Source organism: Meleagris gallopavo, chromosome 2 (genome assembly GCF_000146605.3).
Source record: "Meleagris gallopavo isolate NT-WF06-2002-E0010 breed Aviagen turkey brand Nicholas breeding stock chromosome 2, Turkey_5.1, whole genome shotgun sequence".
NCBI lineage: Eukaryota > Metazoa > Chordata > Aves > Galliformes > Phasianidae > Meleagris > Meleagris gallopavo.
The window spans coordinates 48201329-48225539 of record NC_015012.2 but is presented as its reverse complement, the minus strand read 5'-3'; the positions used below and the strand labels follow the sequence as shown (position 1 = coordinate 48225539).

Here is a 24211-nt window from a genome sequence, read left to right as displayed (position 1 = left end):
TTTTTTTTGCTAGAAGCCAAGAAGGAGAACAAACATTTTATGTGTTTCAGAACAAGCATGATATAAAGATGACACGCTTAGTATATTAAGATACCAAGCAGTAACACTTTACATAAGCTAAAGGAAAATTCTTCTGCCTTTTGTCTGTTAGTGATTAGTTTACAGATATGGAGTTTTTGTGCATATAGTTAAAAAATATTTAATTTACACTCTTTATTTTAGCAAAAAATAGACACATATATACAAAGTCTATATAGGTGGTGTTTTTTTTAATTAAACATGCATCATCTAATGGATATTGATCTTCATTTTAATCTTTCAAGCTAAAGTTATAACTTGATTTATGTATGTTTTGTTATGAACTAATAAAGGAACTATTGCTTTTTATAGCTTGCAAATCTATATTCCATTTATTGCAATTATATTTACAAAGTCCTAAATTCTGTGTCTTTTAGTTTCTTGTTACAAACTAAAATGCATATTGTCTCCAAACATCTCCATTTCAAAGTCTGCCTTGATATCCTTCCATTAAGAAAATGTTCCTACTTGGGGCTGTGTCTTTCTACGGGATCAAATTATTATTTTTTTTTAAATATGTTGTGCAGACTACAATTTTCTTTAATTTGTGACTTACCTACTCTTCAGAAAGTGCAAATTGTGCAGCTTTATTGCAGTCATGGACCAGATTCTTGCTACATATTTCAAAAAGATCCCATTGTTTGGTATGATAAAAATATTTTACCAACAGACATTTTTGCTTTTATTTGGTCACAAGGTCACATAGACCAAGCTAATTAAGTTTACTGATTTTATCACTGAAAAATAAAACAATGCTTGTACTTCTGCTTCATTGCTACAACAACTCAAAAGCAGCTTCCTTGTGGTTCCAGTTCCACTGGTATACACTGGCATCTGTTCTTATTTGTCAGTAGTTACTATATAGGATTCCAATGTTAAAGACAGAAAATAAATGAATCAAATGATATTAACATTGCATTACAGTGTAACAATTCTTTCCTATCTAAATGGAGCCTAAATAAGGTCCACTAGTACATTCAGGCCAATGCTCCAGACAAGGTCTTCCATGCTATATAAGCAGATAAACAGTAATTCTATCAATGTCTTCCAAGTTTCTGGATATTCCAGCACAATTCTTCATTTAAACATATCGATAGAACGAAAATGGCTGAAAGGTAGTTGTTTTAAATGTTTGAGTAAACAGACACAAAACCCTGATATAATCTAGGGTTCATAATTGAAACTCAGGTGAACAAAGAATTTTTATGAACAGTTATGAGTCGTACAATGTCAGATATGTGGATGTAGCTTGAGGTCTCCTTTATCAGCACTCTAATTTTGCAGATATTGCTGTATTTTAGTGTAAATTTCCCGATGGGTTAGTTTGTCTCACAATGCTTATCAGCATATTCAGCTCATAATTCAATGAATGGCATTTTAGTAAGGAATTGTTAAATGAAGAAAAAATAATTTGTTCTGATTTGTTGATTTGAATGAACAGATTAAAAAAAAAAAAAAGATAGGGGGTCAGCTGAATATAATTATCATGCATATTAGTGATAATATTCTGCTTTTTGTGACATTGTTTGCAAAAACCCAGTGATATCTGCAGAGCCAGATTTTCACCTACGCATTTCTCTGAAATTCCTGGTGGACAAAATGACAGTTCTCACAAGGAGTGAAAACTGGTGGCAGACTCAATGAGAGCCTGAAGGCCTCAATTATATACCTTCTTTTATATAACTGAGTGAATTTAACAGAAGAGTGTGGGAGTAAATAAGTGCTGCCTAATTTGTATCTGCTGCATTGTTAGATAATTTACACTTGAAATAGGCAAATATACTATTTTTCTTCAGCTTCGTGTTCTCATGCAAAAAAAATATTTTATAATCTGAGTTAATTTAGAATATATCGCATAAAAGGACACTATAAGTGGTTACAGAACCACATACTTTATCTTGTACAGTCACCCTATTAATTCTAGACTCTGAATGTTGCCATTTCTGAGCTGTCTAATGTCAAGTAAGGTACCGTACTTTTACTGCAGTTACACCAGAAAGTGGGCATGTTTAGTGCCTATGAAGGTGAATTTTCAGGAAAGTTTTAGGTTGATGTCATATACACACATATCTTAACATTGTTTTGTATGAGAATGCTAGTGCCTCTTCCAATTTCAATGAGATATTTAGGCTCACTCAGTTCCGTTCCTGATACACATTCTCTAGCTTTTTTGAAGAGAACTCCAAGGACATGCTACATCAGCAGAAATTAAAAGAATTCTGTCATGAAAAGAAAAAAAAATCTCCAAGTTCTAAGATGTTTTCAGAACAAGCAGCCACCAAATAAAAAGTACCAGAAGTTTCTCTCGTGCGTATTGTAGCTGTCAGGTCTCCCTCTAAATTGCAGTAAAATCGACAGGAGGAAATTGTTGTCTTAGACCTGGTGAAATATAAAGTCGGTATTTATGCTTTTAGTAATAGACATAGAAAATAACTGCAAAGTACCAAAGCCACTGTCACAATGGTCTTATGGTAAAATCCAATTTATACTGCACTGAAGTTCTTTATTTAGTCCTCTGCCTGGGAGCGCGCTAATCTTAACTCAGCATCTAATTTAATTTATATTCTATTATACCATACTATCATTTTAAATTAGAAAAGGAAACAAAATAAGCACCCTTATTGTGGCAGACTGATTTTAAGAAAAAAAGAAAGGGAGCTTATAGGGCATATTAGAGACTTTCATAACTAGATTTTTCAGTAAGTCAATGAACTCTCCTCTTTTTAAATAAAGGATAATAGTAACAAAGGTGAAAGAAGGAAGAATTGAGTATATTTCTGAGAGTTAAGAAAATATTGTACTTCTTTGTTTACTATTACTTTACATTTTAGGTTATTAATACAGAAATAGACGGTAAAATAAATGGAATCTCAAAACTAGAAGAAGAAGCCAAATCATTTACCCAGTTTGTTACTTCTGGAGAATGCGCACATATTAAAGCCAAACTGACTCATATCAAAAGGTATTGGGAAGATCTAAGAGAACATGCACAGAGATTGGAAGGAACCATCACAGGGAAAGCATCAGCACAGAAAATATATGAAGAAAGTCTTAAACAGGTAGACAATACAAAATCTAATGGGTTATTTTCTGCGATTTATAGAATTTTTCTCTTTTTCCAAAATTGAATATAAAATGCTATATTTTACTAGAATGAATTAGAACATGAGTATCTTTTTAAGGTAATCGCAAGACCTCCGTAGGTATATTTTTGCTCTGAATGACTTAAAAGGCAGGTTTGGGAAGGTATTAAAATATACACACTGAGAAATGTACATTGTCTTTTACAAAATCTAAGTGAGTCTTCTGGATATCACAGTGATAAAACACATATTTATAAATTCTGTAATTTGGTTGTTAGCATGCATATGTGATACGTTATAAGGAAATTGAATGTTATCTTGTCCCAATCCCAAGGAGATGTGCACAGTTTGGATCTTTTAACTTCAACAAATACTCTGTATACAAAAGACTAAAATATAATATTTTCTTGGCACTAAACATTTACAAAATGTCATTTAAAGCATGACTGTATTTCTTGCTGTTTACAGACTGTTTTTATTTTCTTCATAGGTGCAGCAGTCAGTGTCTGAATTTGAAACTAAGTTAGCTGAGCCTCTCACATCGTGCACTTCATCATCAGCAACATATGGAGACCTACAGGATTGCACGGTGAGCATGTGGCCTGTGACTTCTGCCACCGAGTCAGGGAAATGCTACCACACTGAGCTCCTTACAAAAACCCCAATAAACCTCCAGGCCAGGGGCTGCCTGAAGTCAACATAGCCCACAATGAAGGCAGAGGCTGATTGTCAGGGTGGGCCGACCTGGTGAAGGCTCCAGCAGACATTCCCTGCTAAGTCTTTCATTGTTTCCAACATGTTTGGAAGGCTTTTCCCCATTCTAGAGAAAGGAAAGCCTTAAAAGTATGATTCAAATCTTCAGGTTTTCGTTTTTAATTTTATGCATCTAGAACATCGTGAAAAAAAAAAGAATAAACACGTCTAGGATACATTGTTCCTCAAGGATTTTTAAGAAACTTGGGTCTTGATATAGAGAATTCTGATTAAAAACATAAACAAAATTAAAAAATTAATTGCCCTGGAAGATTGTTTGTTTGTTTGTTTGTTTGTTTGGACAATGCAGAAACTGAACAGTTCTGACAGACAAGATTTCATCTGAACTGCTAGAAGCCTTTTGGTCTTTGAGCATTTGGTTGAGTCCATCATAATTAGAAAGGAAACAATGGATTGGTATTCAGAATACATATAAAACCAAATCTCTTATGAATTTGATGATATAGCTTTCTTTTCTTTTCTTTTCTTTTCTTTTCTTTTCTTTTCTTTTCTTTTCTTTTCTTTTCTTTTCTTTTCTTTTCTTTTCTTTTCTTTTCTTTTCTTTTTCTTTTCTGTTTCTATGAGTTTGTAATATATTCTTGCCATGATAGTCTTTATCTTCCATTCTGACAGAAGTTCACTGTATATGTCCCTACACTGTTTATAAGATAGTCTTTCCCCACTGCAGGCTTGTGGTGATGGATACCCTTGGGATGTGTGCATCTAGGATAGATCTGAGATAAATGTGATATATAAAGTGACTTTGTAGTCTGGAAAATGTGATATTTTGTCAAACTACGGGTAAAAGTATAGAATTTTTTCTGACGTCATTACTGTAGCTTTGATATTTATGTATGCAACGTCTCTCACTTCTACATGTTCATTAGGACCTTTGTCATACTGTGGAAAAACTGAGCAACACACTGGCCTCTCTCTCTGCCTGTGCCCGAAAGGCTGCCAGCAAAGAAAAAGCTGCTCAGGAGGTTACAGCATTACAGCAGAGATATGAGAAGGTATTAGAAAATGCTAAAGAGAAACAAATGTTACTGGAGACTCTTCTGGTTCGATGGCAGAAGTAAGTAAGCTACTATGTCTGCTGTGATGGACACAGACTTTCCTGCAGTCAGTCTGTGAGACCAAGGGGAGGGCTTATTTTGGTAATGCTCCACACATGATTTTCTCAGGCAGGAGAAAGAGCTGTGTGCTTTCCAGATCTGGCTGGAAGGGTGTGAAGCTGCAGCCAGGCCTTCAGAGCAGTATGTTTCTGCTGACAGAGTTAAGCTGGAAGGTGAACTGCAATCACTGCAGGTATGTCTCAACGGAAAGACTGATACATTCCCCCACATTTCTGTAGCTTTTAAAGAATTCAGTTGCTCAACTGTCATCTGAAAAGTCACTTGATTCTGGGCTTTAAAAATGTGTTAGGGAAATATTGCACCACAAAGACAAGAAAATGACAGGAAGAATGTTATTTGCAAATATAGTATGCCTGCTCAAGAAAAAATTTGTTCTAACATATCCTATTATTTATCAAAGAGGGATATTGATCTGCTTCCCAGATGGTCATTTCTCTAGAGAAATTCCTTTATTAAGCAATTCTGCTCCCTTAGCCTCCTCTTCTCCAGGCTGATCAGTCCCAACTCTCTCACCCTCTCCTCATAGGAGAGATGCTCTTTTCCCTTGATAACTGTGGCCCTTTGTTGGATGCTCTCCAGAATGTTCATGTCTCTTGTCCTGGGGATTGCCCTGAACTGTTTGGTTTCAAAGTATTTTCCACATTCAAGAGAATTAAAACACCGTATTTTGCTGACAAGTTCTCCAGGAAATCTTCTCATTTTTAAAAGAGGTATATGCTAAATTTATACGTTTGTCTTGATACTGTAACTCCGTGAGAGAGAAATTCCCTTTTCAGATGAATATGTATGTAGCTCTCAAGACTCCTGCATTCAAATTAACACGTACAGGCATGAGAAGATGATTTAGCCCTGGATCTCTAATGCACTGTAACTACATATAATGATCTTCCACTAATGTTTAATATTTATGAGAGAAAGCAAGCATAACTGCTTTCCTCAAGTTTGGTTGAGTCAGCCACTGTACATATATTTTGTACATATATCTTCCTCCTAACAGACTATTCCCCCTTCACAAGCGTAGTTGTCTGCTTCTCCAGAAATGTTTGTGGGTCATATTCCAAATGAGTCATATGGGTAGGTGTAACGTTTTGTTCCTCGGTGCCAGGATGCTGTTGAACCTCCAAGTCAGAGCTCTGTAAAGACAATTATTAGAGCCTTTCAGAGTCCATTCAGGCTAAAAAAGCCAGATCTGTAAAGCTCCACGAAGCCAAATGCACAGAAATAATCTTCTGTTCAGAAAAGAAACTCACTGCTATTTTGCATGCTCCGCTTTGTCATAAAGTATAAGAACAAAAAACGGCAGCAAAAAAAAAACAAACCAAAAACCCAACAAAAACACTTTGGAAGAATCCCTCCTGAATCTCAATTAAAGATTTAGCTATATAAAGATATTGAGTACCCTCATGCTCTCATAGATCTCAGTTCCTCTAAGTACTTAGATGTACTTGTGCACTTCTCTCAAAGTGGTGTATTGGAAATCCTTAGCTATTTTTTAAATAATTATTGTTATTTGGCATAATATGATGTCATATTGAATAAAATGCTGTACATTCCATTGCTTTCCCAGGATTTGCGAGCAGATTTTGAATCTCATGCTTCCGTCTATGCGAGCCTATTGCAATTAAATGAGTCACTGTTCCCAACAGCTTCCAAACAGTGTGTGAAAGCAATAAAAGAAAAATGTAAAGAGCTGGATGAGAGGTGGAAAGCATTACCACAAACTATTGATAAAAGGTTTGTGCTTTAGAGTATTTTTTTATGTGTTAAATGAGAAATTCATATCCAAAATAAGAATTTCAATTTTGAAACCTATTTCTATAGTACAACCATTAAGAAAATAAATGTTAAAGGATTTAAGGGTGCCCTGTGCTTGCAGGAATGGAGCATGGCGAATCTCACAGATTTATCATGCTGTCTTTTGGCATAACCTCACCCTGCTTTTTGATAGATTTCTGTCACAAGGAGTATGAGGCAGGAAATGGGATTAATGTTTCGTTACCTCAATTATATGTTCCCAAGTAACTTCCTAAATTACTTACAGAATATGTAATATCTGCTCTTCATTTCTTAAGTTGTATTATTTACTTTGTGCAAAGCTATACTTTTGTCCTATAAGACCCATTTTGGATGTTTCATTTTCAGTAAATACTATAAATTCTCAATTGTTAGGCTTCTGGCTCATCTTTGACTCAGAAACGCTGCCTATTTTTTTGAAAACGTGTTATTATATATTTAGATTGTAGTTGATTGGTGATGAACATACACATTTTACTGTTTGCAAAGTGACTTAAATAACAGGCCCTGCTTGTTGGCATCTTTTAGATCCTTTATTAATACAATAATTTTACAGTTTAATAATTTTCTACGTATCATTTCATGTTGAAAATCATATAGAGAGATTTCTAAGGAAAGATGTGCAGTGGTCAAATAACAAGGGCCTTTTTAAGATCAAGATTTAGAAGTCTAGTTCTACTAGGTGCTGGACATATTCTTCCTCTCAACCTCCATTTATTTCAGTCCAAGTTGAGCATTCAGCCTACATTCTTGGACTTTTACCTCAAGTACAATGTTGCAGATAGCATAAACATTCTCTGAGGACTGAATTTTAGGTTGAATATCATTCTCTTTGCTAGGACTAACGTTATGAAGAGAAGTTGAAGGACTTACCTTGGTTGCTTAAAGGCCCTTCTAACAGTTGATATGAACAAAATGGTAGGAAAGGAAAGATAAACTGGTACTTCCCAGAAAAGTAATCAACAAAGCAGTCTTAGCATTTGTAATGTAGATTACTCTTTCCTTCCACCTGGCAGTGATATTTATGCTGTCCAGTTCACTGTGACTTTGATTATGAGCAATGATTTTTGTCAAGTGCTTTTGTGTTTACATCTGACATCTTATAGGATCAACTTCCTTCAGTCTCTTGTTGCTGAGCATGGACAGTTTGATGAACTCCTGTGCGGTTTTTCAGACTGGATTAAGCAGTTTCTTGCTCAACTACAATCCACTTCAGAGATAAACACAGCTGATCAAGAATTAGCTGCATCTCACAATAAGGTAAACTTCTGGATGTAAATTTTAAAGGCAGACAAATAGTACCATGCATATAGATAAATATAAATATTTACCTAAAACTATCATAATGTTATTTACCAGTCCTTGAAAGCCAATACTCTGTTGCAGTCACATACACATCATTTGACCAGACTGAAACAAAATTATAACTCTGAACTATGCTTTATGTAATCCATTAAATAGTATTTGTTTTACTTGCAAATTCAATAATAGAATGTTTTCCGAACCTTCAGTTACAAAAGGAAACCCAGCCCTCCTATTTTCTTTCTTTCCCATAGAACCATTCAATGGAAATTGAAAGTAAGAAACAGCAGTTACAAAATCTGAAGGACCTTGTAAATAAACTGTGTGTTTTCAGCTGTCCAGAGGACCAACAGATATTGCAAGGGAAAACTGAAGATTGCTTTCAGATCTTCCAGGAGGCAAATCAAATAACTAAACAAAGGCAAGAGGCTCTGGATCAGCTGCAGGTATTCCTGGAGCTCCATAATGCTGCATCAAGAGTGCTCCACCAGCTGAGGCAGACAGTGGAGAAAACAGGAAATATGGACAAAGCTAAATCAGAATTACTGGAGAAAGACCTCCATGATGTTATTCAGTCTCTTAACAAGCTGGAATCTATTGCCATCAGTTTGGATGGTTCACTTACCAAGGCCCAGTATCACTTAAAACATGGGATTTCTGAGCAGAGGACCTCCTGTAGGGCTGTGGTGGACCATCTGTACTTAGAACTGGAGGCAGTTCAAAACCTGCTGGGAACAAAACAGAGTGAGGCAGAAGCTCTTGCAACCTTGAGAAAATCTTTCATGGAACGTAAAGAAGAACTGTTGAAGAGTATTGAAGATACCGAGGAAAAGGCTGACAAGGAGGGCCTAAGAGAAGCAACATTGCAAGCCCTCCAGCAAAGGTAAAAACAATATTAATGCTTGATATTGGTACTTCTTTATGTGTGGATGGAGGAAGAACATGAGCACAACATTCAACAAATCCCTCAAATCTTTTATATTGAAAGAACAGAGAAGAAAATCTTTGTTGCAACACTTTATTTTGTTCCAAGGAATCCAAACTCCCAGCAGTCACTAGGAATCCCACACAAAATAGATGATTCTCTTCATTCAGAATTGAAGACTGCTGAATGAATCAAAACACTTACTGTAATAAAATACTAATCTAAATATTTTGTGGTTTCCAAATGACAGTGTGTGGTGAAGACATATGTATCTCTACAGATTTGTATAGCTGTATATGTATTAGAAAAATCAAACTGTGAGCCCAGTTGTATCAGGAAAAGAAAAAAAAGTAATATTTTATCTTCTGAAGATATTTTTAGGAAATATTAGAAAAATGGAACTTTATGCACAATAACTCTAAGAGCAGCTATTTCTGTCTTCCTTACCCCTCTTTTTTTCTCACCTGAAAGGGAAAATGAATAAATTTGTAACCTGCATTTTAACTTACAGATTGAGGATCTTTAACCAGTTGGATGAAGACCTGAATTCTCACCAGCATGAACTCCAGTGGCTCATGGACAAAGCAAAGCAAATAGCCCAAAAAGATATAACTCTTGCTCCTGAAATTGACAAAGAGATTAATCATTTAGCATCGCTGTGGGAGGATACCAAGAAAGTTATACAGGAAAAGTAAGCAGTGAACAATGAACACGGAGAGGTTTCTTGTAGTGGGGAAAAGACCCATTTATCTGAGTCTAACTTCGTCTTGCCATATTAACTTGTACAAACACCAAGAATAAAATAAACATATTCTTCTATCCATTACCTGAACAGAAATAGGCTGTTCTGGGAAACAGGAGCTGAGGAAGGGAAGCCTGCTTTTAGCAGTGGATTATTTTGGTCTCAGTGCAACAGGGGAGTAGAATGTAATGTTTTAAACCTGAAGGCATGCACCCGACAATTGGAGTACTAAATGTTAATATTCTAAATGTTGCTAACTGTATGTATTTTCTTGGCTACTCCAAATGTGTTTCAGATTGCATTCTGATTCCCTCATGGTGAATTGCTCACCGTTGCTCACCATTGCTCACCATCTCATTCACCTTTCAGAAATGTGACAATGAATTGTGCTAACAGAGCTTTTTCTATTACAGAAAGGAACAGTCCTGCATTCTTATCGATCTGATAAAAGAATATCACAGCTTGAAGTCAACAGTGATGAAAGTCATAGACAGTGCTGACAGTGCTTCAGTGATAAAATCCATTTGGAAGGATCGTGAAGATTTCAGGCGAACTTTATCAAAGGTCACTAGATTTTTATTTGAGGGATTTAAATCATCTTTGACTTGAGATTAGCCTTAGGCCACCTTTAAAGTTCCTTGAATTTACTGTCAGTTCTTGATGTTCAGGATTTAAATTTTATTGATTCTGGTGAGGAAAGAATATATTCCTTTTTAGTGAGGTCCATGAAGGAATATTTGATTGTTGCTATTTTAACATTTTAGGACCTAAAAAAGCAAAATGTTAACAGATAGCAAAGGCATAAGTTATCTGCTCTTTATATAAAACATCTTATGAAGATATTTTGGTCATAGTACGAGAATGTATTTCAGTCAAAATACTTTAACTTTTTTTACATAGGGTAATTTGTTGGAATGGTCAATGAAAGAAAAAGGCTGACTGAAATACTATTGCAAAAAGTAGTGCCATTTCCTCAAACGCAGATCTGGCTCATGTCTGTCTCTTTCCTTAAAGATACTTATTTGAAGAGATATAATGTTGACACTGACCATTGAGCAAAGATAAGGAATCTGAATCCCTATATTCCATTCATTTCACTAAATCATGTTCTTAACATTATAAATCACTATCTAGCTTGTCAGGAACAAGTTTTGAGTTAAATTCTTTCCGTCGATTTGGAAAGTAATTTTATTTCAAAGCCTACTAAGCTCTTCATTAAAAATTCTTCAGTCACATGTCATTCTAAGTTGTGCATATTTACAGCATCTTTTTAATGGACATTTTAAGTAGAACTGCAAGAAGGAACATAGCTTGTCTGTCAAAGAAATACGTGTAAATTCATGCGATCTCACTCTTTAAAATGAAACTTTTGCTGTGGAGAATGCCTTACTACTGCAATGGCAGCCTAAACTAAACCTGAAATAGTTGGAGCATGATAAATATTTTGCACAATTTCTACCATAATAACCTAGGAATGGCCATATTGTGTCTCCAGATTAGTAGCTGATCTGTTATAAATATATATGAAATAGATCAGTGTTAGAGATATATATACACACACACACACATACGTGTATAGTTATATGTGAGACACTGAAATCCTTTTTCAGAATAACTCTTCCAGAAATGGGTGTTTTAAAGATTTCCTCAAGCCTAACACTGCATATGTAGTAGCTCTGAGGAAATAACTTTCCATGATTTTGTCTAATTCCTTTCTAAACATGTTTGTACTGAATTCTCCTGAGTATTCTGTACTGATATTATTTGTGGTTCTAAATTTTTTTTGTGACACCCTCTGTTTGCTCTGTCAGAATTCCAGAACTGACACTAACTACTGATAGAAATATTAAATATTCAGTGAGGTGTTCTTACTCTTCAATTTTAGATGTGTAGATTCTGAAGAATAAAAGAATACTTAAATAAAATTGTTTTCCTAAAGTCCTATTGATTGCTTGTTATTTAGCAGGAAAAATCTGAAATTTATTATTCCAATCTGTGTGATAATAATTGATCTTAAAAGAAAAATTCTAACATTTTATTATTTGTATATTGTGATATAATTAAGCATTACATAGCACTAGATAGTATTAGATAGCAAGCTGAATGAGAATCTTCAAATGTATAACATATGCCACAGCTTCAGAGATGATGTCTGGAGAACTGGATTTTTTCTTTCATTCTTCAACTCTTCCTTTAACAAGCACATATTTATCTCCACAGCACGAAGCTGCCAAGAATGATCTGAGTGATAAACAAAAAGACCTGGATACTTTTACCAATAAAGGAAAACATTTGTTAGCAGAACTGAAAAAAGTGCATAACTGCGAATGCACTGTGGTGAAAATGGATATGGACTCTACAGTGGACAAATGGTTGGATGTAAGAATCTGGTGTTTTTGCATAGAATACAGTTTATAAGTTGAACAAAGGTTGCAGTGCTTGTATTTTCTTAGGACTGAAAAGTGTAATTGTTTGGTAAAGTTTACTCTGTAAAGAGTTAATTGTAAGGTTTTTATACTCACTGTAGTCACAGTTGTGACATACTTTCCCTGTATTTAAAAAGTATGAGTGTAAATGTCATAGATTCATATATTTATAGATTTACTGAGTGTACGCTTACGAGTGTAAATTTGGATTGTATTCTTGCTGGTATATACTTCATTCAAGTAAATTGGACAAAATAAAAAGCAGTAATTCATAAAAAGCTGGACCATAAAAGATGTGCCTACAATGAGAGACAACATTATAGCAGCTAAACTAATATTTTACCTTTTCATATTTATACTGCTTTGTGCAAATTCTTATATCACATAAGAAAGGTAAGTATAGCTGTTTTAAAAAGTTTATTTGAATATAAAACTCAGCAAAAATCATAACGCTTTAGAAATAGACGCATGATTTTTGTTCATTCTATGATCCAGGAACTAAATTACAATTAGAATTCATAATTTAGAAATAACAGTAAGAGAAGAATTGTTTTGCCTAGGCTTTCTGATGTTCTCTGATGCACTTGTCTTACAATTGACTTCAAAAGAAAGAAATCTAAAAGTAATATTTGAATGATATTGATGTATTCCCCTTTCTTAAAAGGTGTCAGAAAGGATTGAAGACAACATACATCGACTGAATTTAGGTGTGTCTCTGTGGGATGACATCCTGAAAATTGCAGATGAAATGGATGGATGGTGCACAAACTGCATTTCTCATCTGAATGAAGGCATCAGCAACTTGAGTAACAGTCTGAGAATGGAGGTCATCCTGAAAGACTTTCAGGTGCTTACTCATAAACTGCCAATAAAAATGTTCGGGGTCAAACTCTCAGGTGATATCAGACACACAGATAATGCTGTGCTGTTGTAGACTAGCACATTCCCTATGCAAGCAGTGGTATCACTAATGCAGTGGCTAGCTGATGAGACTCCAACCTTTTCTGTAGCTGACTGGCTTCTAGCAGAAACCAGAACAGCACAGATCTTACTCCATTTAAGTTATTTTCACTCTAGCTCTGTAGAGTATGTGTTTTTATAACGTAAAAATTTTCAAAAAGCATGGCACTGGACTGAATTATGTTCCAGTAGAAACTGTTGGAAATTTTAGACTTTATCTGAAGTTAACCAAAGATCAATTTCTAAAATCTCAGCTCAGAATGTAGATTGTCCAGACTGTATTCTAAAAGTTAGAGTGGACTGAGGTACAGATTTTAATGTCAGTAACATGATGTCCTTCTTTCCTAATAGTGTTAAACACTTCCAGAAGTATAACAAGCATTCAAGAAGTGTTCTGCCAGTTCTGGCTTGAAATGTACAGCAGATCACCCATAGAAAGAGTATTATTCTACTTCATTTGAAATAATGTCCTTATGAAGAAGTGCTATAAGCACAACAGAAGATTAAATGGTACTAAATCAGGTTTTCTGAAGGACAAACATTGTCTAATATCTTTCTGATAGACATAACTGTTAAACTACCTAAATTAATTACCATTAAAATTGATTTGAAGTGAGAGCAGCCAACACCCAAAACCCAGATGTACCTGATTCAGAGGACCAGAATAGCAGAAGGACTGTGCATAGATTTGCAGTCATAGAATGCACAGTCCATAACACATTTTTTACGCTGTCTTTCACCAGGGCTATTTAGCAATCAGAAATAGATGAAGGTGGACAGAAAAAAATGAGCGTACCTCTCACACATTTCATAGCACTGCTCCATTTCTCAATTAGTCAGCTGTAATATGTTCCTAGCACAAAATACCACTGGCAGGTTCTTCTGGGGCCAGATGAACTTCTACCATTCCAGCACAGAAGTGAAGTAGTTTAATCCTGAAATCCATAGTCCAATTGTTTAATTGGAGCGTCCTGTTTTATTTTTATAGAAATGAAAGTCTGGGTAATCTGAACCCCCCCGATTCCTTGCCTAATACTTCAAAACTACAATTATACAAATTATGATTTTCTGTTTCACAATGCTATTACTTTTTTAATAAATACAATATTTCTTTATAATTTGGATTTATATGACTACAATAAATATAAGGTCCTGATGTGTGAACATGTATACAACAGCATTTTTAATTTAGCTCTTATTTTTAATTTTTGACATTTAGTTCTGCATCTATTTTTTTGAGCTCCATTCTCTTTAATTAAAACCAGATGAAATGTGTCATACTGTGCATGACATTAAGTGGATAACAACAACAGTAGATTTTTCCAGTGAAATAAACAATGACAATGCCATTTTTATTCAGCTTTATTATTCATGATATAAAACTATTAGAGCCTTTTAAATGTTGAAAATGTGTATGATTATTTAATAGAGAGGAAGAGATCTCTGAAGTAAGTCAAATGAAGGAAAAGAAATGGGAGTGTTTTAGTGAAGGAAACTAATAGAATTGTATTTGCTGTTAGTTGCTAAATATTGGTAGAATTAAAGGCAATATAGCAGTTAATAGAGCAGTCTTCTGAAGATTTTAAATCTTTTAGTATGGTACGAAACTTTGACTATATCTCTTTGACAGTCTCAAGTCAAGGATAAAGAACAGAAGTTGGAGCAGCTTAACTCTAAAATTTCAGAACTCAAAGAACTGACTCATAGTCAAGAGCCTCCTGCAGATCTCCAGGTAAAACAAAGTTCTTGTGATTCACAGACTGTTCAAATGGCTAAGAAGAAACTCCTTTTGAAATTTCTGCCTTTCCTGTACTGTCTTTTTCTTTGAAGGTGACAGATACAACACTTTCTATGGGCATCAGCTGTTGTATGTTTTTTTCTACGTTTCTTCATTTTAGACTTTTCTGAAAAAGAATGCCATGAAGTAATTGAATATTAGAGCTGTAAAAATATTTTTATCAAGGCAAAATTGAATAAGTACCTCAGAAGGTAGCTGAACAAATCTGATTCAGATTATCTCTACAATGTGCAACCTTAAGCCAAATAACTTCTGTGATTTCCACAGATATTTCCAGGAAAAATATCATAATAGATAATTACTTTTAAAATATGTATCAGATTTTAACTGAACATAATCTAACACTCATGTCTTGTCCATATTATGCAGTGATCATAAACATTAGCCTAAATTACTGAACAGAACCCTGCAGTCTGAATATGTTAAAATTGTGTGGAAATGCTTATGTTCTCCTAAAGGTTTCCTTTGTATGAGCGGTTCAGAAGCTTCAGGTTTAATCGTAATGTTTATAATAAACTGAATATCTGATCACTCATAACACAAAACCTAGAGCATGTTATTTTACAATATCTGAATATGCTGAATGTGATAAATACAATAAAATGTACATATATACAGTAGGATAGTTGTAGATATGAACTTATGAGTTTTTAGTTTACTTTTTATTGGTAAAATATGCACAACTAACATCTGCTAGAATTTTGTATTTTGCAGTGTTTAAACTTATTTATGGGCAATATTCTAACTGATTTTTTGTGTTGTTTTCAATCTTAATCTGCTTTACACTGAGGTTCATTAAACCTCAGAGCTCTTGTATCTCATTAATAGATATATCTTTTTACAGAGATAATTGTATTTATGTTAGCGGTATTCATACTCTTTATAAATGGCAAATTAGTAAAAGAAAGAAAGATCAGCTGTTTAATATTTCAGACATGGATAATAATTCAACAGCTTGCATTCTGGCTTTTCAGAAGTTAGGATCCCTTTTTTGGATCACTCTATATCTAAGACTTGATCCTGAATGGTCATTTTATATTTGTGTAAGCATATTTAGATATGGAACACATTATTAAAGTGTGTAACTTTCCTACCTTTTATTTTATTCAGTAGATTTTCACTTCTCATAATATGTATTTTTTTAATTTAAATGTTTTAAAAATTAACATTTTGCTTTTAGTTTATAGAATCAGATTTAAGGCAAAAACTGGAACATGCCAAAGAAATGTCACAGACAGCAAAAGAGACACTAAAAGATTTCAATACTCAGAAGATGCAGTTACAGAAGTTTATTGACAAGATGACACACTGGTTAACAGAAACTGAAGAGACACTTTTAAGATGCTCACGTAACCTGGACCCTGAAGCTCTAAATCTAGTAAAGGTCTGTGCTGAAGAAAATGAATATACTTTTTTCTTAATGAGATGAACTTTGTTTTTTGCTGGAATTTTTACTAGCTAGGTACAACAGTTAAGCTTTATATTTCATTTTCACTTGATAAAAAAAGTACATATCTTGCAGGTGTATTTGTGACAAACCATGCCGAGATTTTTTCCATTATGAGCTTCGGTTAATGCTGATATACTAGCCAATTCAAATTCAATCTGATGATGAATATTCCTCTCTAGTCCGACAAAAACTTCCTTTCATTCAAAAGTCCCAGCAAATTTCAATGTCATAGTGCATCTCAGGTGTAACTTCAAAGTGTGCTGAAAATTAGTATTGTTATTCAACATGCTTTGACACTTATTATTTTAAAAATAAAATATTAAGCCATGTGAAATAGCACTTTCATATTTCTGTGCTGACTCTTTAGTTTCAAGAATTCATCTCATTTAGAAAATTCAGGAGGCTTGATCCAGTACTTCTGTAACGCACCATAAAAGGAAAGAGCATAAAGGAGGAGAAAGAATGTTTGAGAAAGTAGAGGGCTCTATTGTTTCTTTACAGATGTCATATTTGTGTTATAACTTCATTTTCAGGAAACACAAAAAGACCTGCAGCTCCAGCAGAGCAGCATTGATTCAACCCGTGAGAACCTCAACAGGCTGTGTCGCAAGTACCATTCTGTAGAGCTAGAAACTCTTGGTGGCACTGTCACTTCATTATTAAAGAAGTATGAAGCTGTGAATCAGCTCTGTTCCAGAACACAGGCCAACATGCAAGAGTGCTTGGAAAAACATTTCCTCTGTGAGTCTTCAGGCTTGCTAACAAACCGTTAGCCCACAGTCATGAGTCATTCAGGAGCCTGCCTGAGTTTCCAGTGATGTCATTTGCAATTATAACGTTATTTTTGTATGCAGCCTTTCAAAAAGTTAACAAATTGTCATTTCCCATTTGTTATGAAACCAAGCGTTTTACAAAAACAGAATTCAACTTAAAATATTTCTGAAAGGCAAGTTTACTTTTCTTCAATACCTATGTATGTTGCTGCTTCATATTCTCAGATTCTCCTGTTTTAGTATTCATCTCTACTACACACAGACACTTTGAGTATTCGCCAGCTGGAGATTTATTTAACTAAATTGAGATAGTAAGTCCCCATCTGAAGAAGTTACTGGGCTTCCTGACAAATCATTGAAGAGAAGCAGGCAATTTTATATCTTAGATATTAAGATACTAACCCAGATGTTTATCTAACATTAAATTGGAATAAATAGCAGCCTGGAATTGTCTGTCTTTCCCATCAACTATAAAGAGAAGCCCAGTGTGACTGTTCCAGTGGATGTTTTGTGAACTGAATTCTGCTACCCAAGGTCACTGAAGACAGTGAGGTTCATCCTTTTAGCTTTTACACGTGGGACCAGAAGGATAAATTAAGTGGGAAAGACAGCTGGATCAACAGTATTGTGATAAAGATGCTTCGTAAAAAAAATATTATCTTTATTCTTTTTTATTAACATAGATTCTATGCAAGAATTCCAGGAATGGTTTTCTGATGTGAAGGCTGCAGTAAAAGAATTATCTGACAGGTCTGGAGATAGCAAAGCCATAGAGGCAAAGCTGCATGATTTGCAGGTATAGTTAACAAATCAAAAACCAGTAATAAGTGATATAACTATATATATATATTGAATTTTATCTCTTAAATAATTTGTAGAAACCATCGTACTCACTGGTTTTATTTCTGAAAAATAATATAAGAATAGATCAACACAGCAATGCATACTGTAGAGGAAATACAGTAGAAATTGTTTACTGTTCTGAAAGATCAGACAAAAGTTTATGTATAACTGAATCATTCTTATTTGTGATTTTTATTGTTTTGTTTTGTTTGTTTTGCATTCTTTTTTTTCTCTTCCTTTTCCTATTCTTTCTATACCTACTACTTCAGATGAACACCGTTGTGTCAAATATAGTCTGTATTGATTTTTTGTTGGGACAGAGAACAGAGCAGACAGCTAATGTAAACAGCTATATAACATAATATATAATATTTATATTTATATAATATAAATACAATATTTTTAAATATAATATATAAACAGCTAATGCAATTTTTAAAATACCTATTATTTTCAGCTTACTTCAGAGAAGACTTGTAGCACCCTTAAAAACACTTTATTTGAACTCTCTACTTGGAATTTTTTCCTCACAAGACATGGTTCTCAGCTTATTAAAATCTAACCGCTTCTAATATAGATTTTGCTTGCCTTCATTAAGTCTTGAAAGTTTAAACAGTGTTCTTTCATCACACAGAGTGTGCTCGATTCTCTTAGTGAGGGGCAAAACAAGTTAGATGCTGCCTGCAAGGAAGGAGAAAACTTGTACACTTGCTTACCTCAACCAGTTGTGATCCATATTCAGGAGCAAGTAGCAAAGACTAATCAGAACTTCAAAGAATTCCTCAGTCAGTGTCTGAATGATAAGCAGGCCCTGGAAGCTTGTGCCTCATACCTGGGAAGGTGAGTTGCAGGTAGACTGCATGAAATTTTCAAGCTGTAGAAATACAATTGCAATTTCCTGTAATTCTAATACTATTTGTTCTTTTTCTTTGGAAATATTTAACAGCAAACAAAAAACAGGTCATATAAGAGGAAGAATTGTGTAGCTCGTGATCCCAAGAAAATAGTTGAAATCTAAGTAATTTAAATACAATTTCCTGGAATGAAAAGATGTCATGAATTTTCAGGTTCTGCCCCGATGTTTGACGATAGTGTGTGCTTTCTACACAACATATGCCTGTCCTATACCATTCCAAATGAACATATTTCCCAAAAAGCTAGTAAGAAAACATTAATTTAGCATTTTTAATTGGAATTTTGAGAGTTCAAATGCTTTTAAGTATAATTAGATTCAAAACTGCTGCTAGCTGAAAGCAAAGTTAGTGTAGCAATAATGGGTAAGAGATCAAGATGAGATGATTTGCCTTCATATAAGTAAAAAGTTTACAAACATGGACGTGGGTGCAGAGCATATTGAGTTGAGTTCTGAACACTCCAGATTCCAGTTATATTTTGTCAGTGAAGTTGAAAACACAAAACTTCAGGTATTGTATGTGTCAGTACTGAGTAAAAGCCCATTTTCACCTGTTTGTTCATTTGTCTCGGGCAATATCATTATAAGGATTTGGGAAATTTTTTCTCTTTTACTGTCTTTATTGAGCCTAGTAGTAAATAAAAGTACTGTCACTTTAAATTTTGAAGGCTACTTTTCTCATGCAGTTCCCATGATTTTCCTGAACGTTTTTAGAGAGTTGCTGAATATTTTTAGATTACTAGTCACTGTGGAATTATGTTTTGTACAACTCCTATTCGCTAAGAATGAAATTGATACCTAGCTTTGTTTTCTCAGTCTTGTGGATATTGAAAGAATTGAGTTAACTTCTTACTAACTTCACTCCCCTCAAGAAATTACTTTAATGGAATATTTATCTATTCTGTAGCTTTGAAGAACAACACAAGAAACTCAGCCTGTGGATACATGACATGGAAGAAAGAATGAGCACAGAAGCATTAGGAGAGATCAAAGAGCTTATTCCTGAGAAGAAAAAGGAAGTGCAGAAAGTAGAAAAGTTTCTGGAAGAGTTACTGGCTTCAAGGTACATTTCTTAATATACTCTTACTTTATCTTCTGTTAAAAACATATAGTAGAAGGAATAGTAAAAACACAACTTATATCCATTTATAAAATTTTCTTTCTTTCTGTCCTGTGAAATTCATATCTGACTAGATTAGTTGGACCTGATCTAGTTGAATTTGTATTCAGAGCTCAAATAGCATCCACATCGGCAGTGAAATATTTCTAGAATTCAGACGTAGCCAGTGGGTAATGAAGTAATTGCCATTTTTAGTATACTGTGGTTTTTCAAACTTTTTAAAATTGCTATTAGGTTTGTCAAGATATAAAAGAAATAGCAGTAAAATAGTTCACGTGGTAGTCAAGTAGTTCATACCTCACAACATGCTAAAAGGAAGCACTTGGTCACAATCTGCCTACTTGAGCCTGATGTAAGACATTTTGGTCTGATGTAAATTTGTGTAATCATAGGATATCCAAAAGTTTGAGGCTGTGTAAGGACAGAGTTTTAATCCTTTTTACTGAGCCTTCTACCCAACCCAATTCAGTATCTAATCCTGGGCAAATGGCCTGACCTTTCCATCGTGCGTTCCCACTTGTCAAAGCTATGAACTGCTGAGAAGCTTTGGAAGTGCAGAAAGGTAGTAGCTCATGCAGAACTGGAAGTCTGAGAACCATAAAGAAAATAAGTTAGCTTTTTGTTTAAATGTGCAAAAGAAAGATTTCAGTATCATAATTTGGAGCATCAAAATCCACAATAAACTGCCCTATTCACAAGTAAATATATGAATCAGTATATAATATTTCTTTTAAATCTCTCCCAACTACTTTTTCTGTTAACTAGGATCTCTAACACTGGTGGAGTATGTGATTATGTGAACAGTCTTCGTAACTTCTCATAGTTGCTATAAAAATGTCATATGCTTTTTGAAATAGATTTGCAATCTCAATTCTTTCTTTCAGGGAATCTTGTGAAAAGCTGGCCCAAATTGCACAGGCTTTAAATGAGGAAGGACATGGGGCAGGAAGGGAAGTGCGCCTGGCCTCTCAACATCTCACCAATTATCAAAACATGGTCAAAACTGTCAAGGAGAAGCTGCAAACATGTCAACTTGCACTGCAAGAGCACCTCACTTTGGAGGAAGCACTACAGAGCATGTGGTCATGGGTGAAAGAGGTTCAAGAAAAACTGGCCTCGGCTGAGAGTACAGTTGGTAGCAAAGCCACGCTAGAGCAACGTCTGACACAAATTCAGGTAAAGAATGGTAGGACTGGACTTTATGTATCATCACATCAAGATTAAAACCATGTGAGGGCCACATCAATGGAAGAGGAGTGGTTTTGTATTGTATTTTTACACTGTTATGAAGAAGATGATTTGAATTTAAAACCACCTTAAACTGGGAGATGCAATGTAAGAAACAGGAAGAAGTTTAATGGGGAGGAATGTGAGGTATTACATTTAAAGAGGAATAACCAACTATGGAAGTGTGTATTCAGATTCAAAAGCTGTCTAATGGAGAAAGCCTTGAAACTATTCACCTAGAAAGCCTGTGGCATATATATATTACAGGAGGTTTTCGAGAACAGGCTAGATAGACATCAGTTGGAAAGATCATCAATAAAGAGCACCATGGGCTCTTGAGACTTAGTCAGGCTGTGTGTTGCTGTCTTTCTGTGCAGTGCTTGACCTACTCATTATCTGCTGCAATGTAAGCAATATTTTAGGATGACTAATTTTAGTGAAATACCTGTGTAGCTGTGGGGAAAACTGCCAGATCCCTTGCATATAATAAGGGATACACACGTAGAAAAACAGGAATTCATACTGGACATACTTGTCAAGGGTAAATGAGTTCAGAAATTGTGTCCTTTGCTGGAAGAATAACAGCCTTCAGCTGTCAGCAGATTGCACTTAACATTTTGATTTATTTTGCTCCACAGGAGATACTCTTACTCAAAGGAGATGGTGAAGTTAAGCTGAACATGGCTATTGGCAAAGGAGAACAAGCGCTTAGAAGCAGCAATGAGGAAGGACAAAAGATGATACAAATAGAGCTGCAAAGACTAAAGGATGTATGGAATGACATCATCAGCACATCCATGAGCTGGCAGAGGTAAAACTCACTGAAAAACACAGGTCAAACCCTGACACCTCGCTTAGAACCAAAAAGTAGTACCTTACAGCACACAGGAGTCCACTCTTTTATCTACCAGGACCGCTAGGTCTTTCTCTGTAGGGCTGCTCTCAAGGATTGTTCCTCCCAGTTGCTTTAAGGTTTTATTCTAACTTCACCCGATTTATGTCATAAAATATTGTGTATATTAGGGGAGACTATCATACTTTGAATGAAATCCTTACCATAGTCATAACTCCTGCTAAGTCCAATGGAATCAGAAATGCATTCCTCAGTACAAGTCCCAGAGAGACTGGGAGATCTGCTAGGAGGAGCAATATATAAAGAAAGGTGTATATATATATATATATATAAATAATAATTATTAATAATAATTATTTATTTATTATTAATGGTAAATATATATATTATTAATGGGACAATGGACTATATATAACTGACTTATTCTTCAAAAAGTCACTGGAATACCATTTAATAGTCTTCAATAAAAATAGTCTTTAATAAAACTTCACGTTTTATTGCTGTGATCATAATACGCTTCACTAATGCTCTATGTTTTACTTTGCTACGCAGACAATGAAATACATATTTCAATAGTGTGAGACAGATATGTTGCTCATGTAACCTGTACTAGAGAAGCAGTTGTATCAGGTTATATGTAGCAGCCCAAAGAACACAGAAATTCTAGAATATCTTGGATTTAAGCTGATACAGAAAACTAAAACAAGATGGAGGAAAAAGCATATTCTAAACATATTATAGATGACTACACAGTGTAACAAGGTATAAACAGATTTTTTTGTTTAGACCTTACGAAAGTTCTCATCTGTACTGCATATGTTTCTTTTAATGTAAGCTGCTTAGAGTCCCTCATCAGCCAGTGGAATGAATATTTGGAAAGGAAAAGCCAGATGGAGCAGTGGTTAGAGAAATTGGATCACAAAGTGGAACAGCCTTTAGAACCACAGTTAGGTCTGAAGGAGAAGTTTGCACAGCTGGACTACTTCCAGGCTATTGTTTCTGAAATAGAGGACCACTCTGGTGATTTGCAGCAACTTGTTGAAAAAACTGCAGAACTTTACAAAAAAACTGAGGATGATTCTTTTGGAGCAGCAGCTCAAGAAGAACTAAAAACACAGTTTAATGACATCACAACCGTAGCCAAGGTAAGATAAAGGAAAAGGCTTCCATTTCAGGTAAAATTTTTAAACAACTGTATATAAGGCTAAAATTTTGATTTTTCTTCATTTTATAGTGCCTGAAAGACAGAATGCATTTGAAAAGTCTTGCCTTTTGTTATAGTTGTATCTAATAAACATGTTGTGTGTAGTTTACTAAAAATTCACTGGAATGCAAAAAGATATTGGAAATTGAAACTGGTACGGTTATGATTTTTGGAACATTGAAGGGCATATATTCCTAGTTTAACATATACAATAATAGTTTCACGTATGCACTAATACTTTGGATAGTCTTCCAGATTTATTTTCATCTAGTTCTTTTTTTTTTCTTTTCATTCCTAGCACACATTAACCTAGAAAGATAAAAATGGAATGTCTCCTTGAGCAGAAAACATGATCAGAAAGAGAAATATCTTTCTGAAGAAAGAAATATATATGCTAGTATTTTGTGTTATTTCAAGTCATTAATCACTGCAGTTGTTATACAGGAACGCTATTTGATTTCTAAGGAAAGATAGAGCAGCTCATGGAGCCCTTCCACCATGAAAGTCAAAATGGTAACAGTAGTTCTGAGATGGTTTGCATCTTCACATCAGCATCTTTACACCAGCAGGAGGCCACATAATAAGAAACAAATGTTGCTGTGAGACTAAAGTAAACAATATATACACCTTTAGCAATCTGATGGGAAGTATTGTCTGGGTTTTCATGTATTGAGACTATTCCTCATGTCCTACATCAAAGTAATATGCTGTCTGTAGAATAAAGAAATCCAAAGTAAAAAGAAAAATCAGTAGACCTAACGAGTTATAGATAGGAAGAAACATTAAATTTAGAACACATGAATTTGCTTGTTTAGAAAAAATCTGTGGTTT

General features: G+C 34.6%; 1 protein-coding gene and 1 long non-coding RNA gene across 10 annotated transcripts in view; one reads left to right on the top strand and one right to left on the bottom strand.

Annotated features, from left to right (window-relative positions):
- Positions 1–24211, top strand: part of SYNE1 (spectrin repeat containing nuclear envelope protein 1) — a 286469-nt gene that overhangs the window by 105968 nt on the left and 156290 nt on the right. For all 9 annotated transcript variants that reach the window (XM_010707196.3, XM_019612919.2, XM_010707198.3 and 6 more), the window contains exons 33-52: positions 2910–3137; positions 3652–3750; positions 4802–4989; positions 5099–5222; positions 6618–6784; positions 7951–8104; positions 8401–9029; positions 9583–9762; positions 10227–10377; positions 12034–12192; positions 12904–13086; positions 14830–14931; positions 16178–16381; positions 16981–17188; positions 17904–18016; positions 18698–18903; positions 19884–20039; positions 20981–21272; positions 21962–22134; positions 23012–23321. In XM_010707196.3, the coding sequence (XP_010705498.1) occupies positions 2910–3137; positions 3652–3750; positions 4802–4989; positions 5099–5222; positions 6618–6784; positions 7951–8104; positions 8401–9029; positions 9583–9762; positions 10227–10377; positions 12034–12192; positions 12904–13086; positions 14830–14931; positions 16178–16381; positions 16981–17188; positions 17904–18016; positions 18698–18903; positions 19884–20039; positions 20981–21272; positions 21962–22134; positions 23012–23321 (4026 nt within the window). The remainder of the gene's footprint in view (positions 1–2909; positions 3138–3651; positions 3751–4801; positions 4990–5098; positions 5223–6617; positions 6785–7950; positions 8105–8400; positions 9030–9582; positions 9763–10226; positions 10378–12033; positions 12193–12903; positions 13087–14829; positions 14932–16177; positions 16382–16980; positions 17189–17903; positions 18017–18697; positions 18904–19883; positions 20040–20980; positions 21273–21961; positions 22135–23011; positions 23322–24211) is intronic.
- LOC104909719 lies at positions 5306–18861 on the bottom strand. Its single transcript, XR_792549.2, has 4 exons — positions 18780–18861; positions 9581–9692; positions 8772–8871; positions 5306–6183 (listed from the first exon to the last, which is right to left on the bottom strand). It is a non-coding gene; the product is annotated as an uncharacterized LOC104909719 (long non-coding RNA).